Here is a 4,636-nt window from a genome sequence, read left to right on the forward strand (position 1 = left end):
TCTTCCTTTTTGGTTTTCTAACTCCACGTCTTTGCACATTTCATTATAGTAATTGGCTTTATCTGCTCGAGCTGCTGTTTGAAATCTTCTGTTTAGCTCTTTGATCTTTTCATTTCTTCCATTTGCTTTAGCTACTCTCTGCTCAAGGGCAAGTTTCAGAGTCTCTTTTGACATCCATTTTGGCCTTTTCTTCCTTTCTTGTCTTTTTAATTACCTCTTGCTTTCTTCATGAATGATGTTCTTGATGTCATCCCAGTTTCTCTGTTTTTTGGTCATTGTTGTTCAGTGCACCAAATCTATTTTGTAGATGGTCTATTCAAGGTCATATTTTATTCAAGGTCATATTTTGACTCTTGTGGACTTGTTTTAATTATCTTTAACTTCAACTTGAATGTGCATATGATGCAGTTCTACTGTGTCCTATAGAGTAGTAGCAATAGTCTTTTCCACAATCAGCTCCTGGCCTTATTTTGGCTGAAGATATTGAACTTCTCCATTACCTCTTACCACAGATGTAGTCAATCTGATTTCTGTGTATTCCATCTGGTGAAGTTCATGTGTATAGTTGTCACTTATGTTGTTGAAAAAAAGGTATTTGCAATGAATAAGTTGTTGGTCTCACAAAATTTTGTCATGTGATCTCCAGCATTATTTCTATCATCAAGGTCATATTTTCCAACTTTGTTTCCAACTTTTGCATTCCAATCACCAGTGATAATCAGCACATCTTGATTTCATGTTCAGTCAATTTCAGACTGCAGAAGTTGGGAGAAATTTTCAATTTCCTCATTTTTGGCTTTGGTGGTTGGTGCGTAAATTTGAATAACAGTACTATTAACTAGTCTTCCTTGTAGGTGTATGGATATTTTCCTATCACTCTCAGCATTGTACTTCCGGACAGATCTTGAAATTCTCTTTGTGACAATGAATGTCACACCATTCCTCTTCAATTTGTCATTCCTGGCATAGTAGATTATATGGTTGTGAGATTCAAAATGGCCAAAACCAGTCCATTTCAGCTCACTAATGCCTAGGAGATTGATCTTTATGCATTCCATTTCATTTTTGACAATTTCCAATTTTCCTAGATTCATACTTCATACATTCCATGTTCCAATTATTAATGGATGCTTGCATCTATTTCTACTCATTTTTAGTCATACCACATCAGCCAATGGAGGTCCCAAAAGCTTTACTCTATCCATATCATTAAGGTCGTCTCTATTCCGAGGAGTCAGCTCTTCCTCAGTCAAATTTTGAGTGCCTTCTGACCAGATGGGGTCATCTTCTGGCACTATATTGGACAGTGTTTTAAAGCTGTTCATAAAGTTTCCCAGTAATTTATCAGACAGTGTTTCACTTCTATTCATAAAGTTTTCACTGGCCAGTTGTTTGAGAAGCAGATGGCCTCTTCCTTCTTCTGAATATGTCTTAGCCCAGAAGCTCCACTGAAACCTGTCCACCATGGGTAACCCTGCTGGCATTTTACAACATGGTGGCATAGCCTCTAGCCTCACAGCAATGCGTAAGCCACCACAGGACAACAAACTGACAGACAAGTTCATTTTCCTTAAGTTGTTCTTAATCCTTCTGCACCTGCCTACCTTGGGCAATGACTTCTTAATATATGTCAAAAACTGGGCTTAGTGTTCTGCACAGATTAAGTAATATTTATGACAATCCTATTATTTAGCTATTATTAATCAAAGGAGCTCTGATAGCATAGTGCCCAAGGCACTTGACTGCTAATCAGAAGACTGGCAGTTCAAACTTACCAGCCACTCCTCAGAAGGAAGATGGCACAATCTACTTCTGTAGTGATACTGCCTCAGAAACCCAAGGAGGGGTCGCTATGAGTCAGGTCCGACTCCACAGCACATAACAACAACAACAATTGTTACCAGTTTGCAGATAAGGCGCTCTGCTGGCACAGTGGTTAAGGCATTCGTCTGTTGTTATTGTTGTTATGTGCCGTCGAGTCAGACTTGACTCATAGCGACCCGTCCTTGGGTTTCTGAGGCAGTATCACTACAGAAGTAAATTGCACAACCTTCCTTCCAAGGAGTGGCTAGTGGGTTTGAACCACCAGCCTTCTGGTTAGCAGTCAAGTGTCTTAGGCACTATGCTACCAGAACTCCCAAAGCATTTAGCTACTAGCCCAAAATTTAGCAGTTTGAATCCACCAGCTGCTCCATGGGAGAAAGCTGAGGCAATTAGCCTTCATAAAAATTTATAGCCTTGGAAATCCTACTCTTTCCTATAGAGTTAGTATGAGTCAGAATTAACTAAATGGCAGTGGATTTGGTTTGTTTAGTTTTATTTTCCAGATAAGAATCCCAAGGATAAGGAAAATAAATGATTTACCCAAGTTTCATTCCTAGAAAGTCCTAGAGAAGTGGATGAGAATCAGTCAGACTCACAAACCTTGTCTCTTCATCCTTGGCCGGTCCTTCCTCACTCTTCAAGAAGGAGACTCTATACTCCAATCTTACCTGGATTCTGAATTCCTTTGTTTGCTTGTGAATGTTAAACCAATTCAGCTATACTTCCCTACCCTTTTATATTTTTAAAAGAGTGTGACCTAATAGAATATTTTGTCTTGAATAGCACTGGTCTTAAGTTTTCCTTACTGTAGTGACTCAATAGCGGTATTATTCTGAAAAAGTTATTTAATCTATCCTAACTCAGTTTTCTCATCTGGAAACAGGGAATAACTGTGATTTCCCTATGTTCCTAAAGGAGTCATTGTAAGTCCCCAATAACATAATGTATGTGAACAAACTTTAGAGATGGAAATGAGCAGATATAAGTGCAGGAAACATAATACTTACTCAAAAATATGTTTCCAAGGATTTATGAGTTAGTAGTCTGCTTTACGAAGGTAAGCAGTAAACTCAGCTTTGTCTCAAGTTGTGTTGATGACAGTTAGGAGACTAGCTCCCAACAAGCCTACAACCTTTCTTTGACCTTATGGATTTTTGAAAATGGTAAACCCCTGTATCTACATAAATTCCAAAGCCAAAAAAAATAAAATAAACCTACTGTCATTGAGTTGATTCCAACTCATAGAGATGGTATAGGATAGAGGAGAACTGCCCCATAGGGTTTCCAAGGCTGTAAATCTTTGTGGCAACAGACTGCCTCATCTTTCCCCTGCAGAGCAGTTGGTAGGTTCGACCACTTACCTTTTGGTGACAGGCATATGCTTTAACCACTGTACCACCAGAGCTCCTTAAACACAGATCCCATGATACAGTAAATCATTCATAATGCTATCAATATACCTGACATTTTAAATGAGTAAATCTGTTGCATTTAATTCTTAAAGAAGTCATTTTCAATTTATGGTTAATGATGATAACATCAGATATCTACATCATATTCACTTGTGATATAAATAGTTGATAGTCATTTAATTCTCATTTTTTAAAAAGATTATAAAATAGTACCTTAGTCTCAAAATAGGAATTCAAATAGCATTTTTATTTTTGCCATCTTGTGGTACTTTCTATAAACACATATATAGAAAATTTCAGTTATTCTTTCAACACAGAGTTAAAGCTGATATTCTTTTTATTTTCTCATTTACTGTGAATTCATTTTCCATACAGCAGTTCATACACAGTTTGTCTCATGACATTGACTGCAATATAAAGTGGAGTCTTACCTTTTCCAGTTTTGAAAGAGCAAGAGAGTAACAGTCTTTGGCTCTGAATTGCATGAATCTCATGTTGGCTGGGTGAGTAAGCTCTGTGATAATACTGAGACTGGAAAACAACCTACATTTCAAAGAAACATTTGCATTACATTAACAATCCAATAGGGTATATTTTTATAAGAACATATTACAAGTGAGTGATTTCTAGCCTTAGGCATAAAACTGCAAGCAATTACAACAGCAGGCAGTGCCACATAAAATGTTCTGTATAATGCAAGAAAAATGAAAAACTAGTCTCCAAATTATATCTTAACCAACATTTTACCACAATAAGAAAAAATAAATTCAGTAATTTGGCTTTTATTAGAAATTTTCTCTCTAAAACTATGAAGCAGAAAAGAAACTGAAAGCTGATTTAAAAAAAAGTTACAAGGTTACTTTGTGGACAATATTGAAAAGGAAACTTAAAAGATAAATATTCCTATTGGCAGAAAGTTCACATTATGAGCTTAAAATCCACTGCCATCAAATTAATTCTTACTCATAGTGACCTCTATTGTGTTTCCAATGCTGTAAATCTTTTCAGAAGTAGATTGCCTCATCTTCCTCCTGCGGAGCAGCTGGTGGGCTTGAACCACTGACCTTCTGATTAGCAGCCAAATGCCTTACCCACTATGCCATGACAGCTCCTTACATTATGAGCTTATCGTCCATTATTTGAGCTGTTTGATGTATGACTGCTTGATCTATGAACTGTTGATCTATGATCTATGACTTCCAATTCTTGTAGTATGCAATTTCTAAATGTCAAATCTTGCTAAAATGAACTTCTGAAAAGAAATATTTTAATTTAAATAAAATTTCATTGTAATGAAGTGGGGTAAAGACATATCATTGATAGTGTTATTCTTTCTAACAGGATTCTTAGAAATTTTCTCATAGTTTGGCACCACTTTCTCACCAATTTCCCTCTTCCCC

The 4,636-nt window shown here is 36.6% G+C and overlaps 1 protein-coding gene across 1 annotated transcript in view; it reads right to left on the bottom strand.

Annotated features, from left to right (window-relative positions):
- Positions 1-4,636, bottom strand: part of KCNT2 (potassium sodium-activated channel subfamily T member 2) — a gene marked incomplete at its 3' end in the record, with an annotated part of 574,934 nt that overhangs the window by 71,306 nt on the left and 498,992 nt on the right. The window contains exon 23 of the mRNA XM_007941175.1: positions 3,668-3,779. Within this exon, the coding sequence (XP_007939366.1) occupies positions 3,668-3,779 (112 nt within the window). The remainder of the gene's footprint in view (positions 1-3,667; positions 3,780-4,636) is intronic.

Source organism: Orycteropus afer, unplaced genomic scaffold (genome assembly GCF_000298275.1).
Source record: "Orycteropus afer afer isolate SDZICR_OR568_19922 unplaced genomic scaffold, OryAfe1.0 scaffold00075, whole genome shotgun sequence".
Lineage (NCBI taxonomy): Eukaryota > Metazoa > Chordata > Mammalia > Tubulidentata > Orycteropodidae > Orycteropus > Orycteropus afer.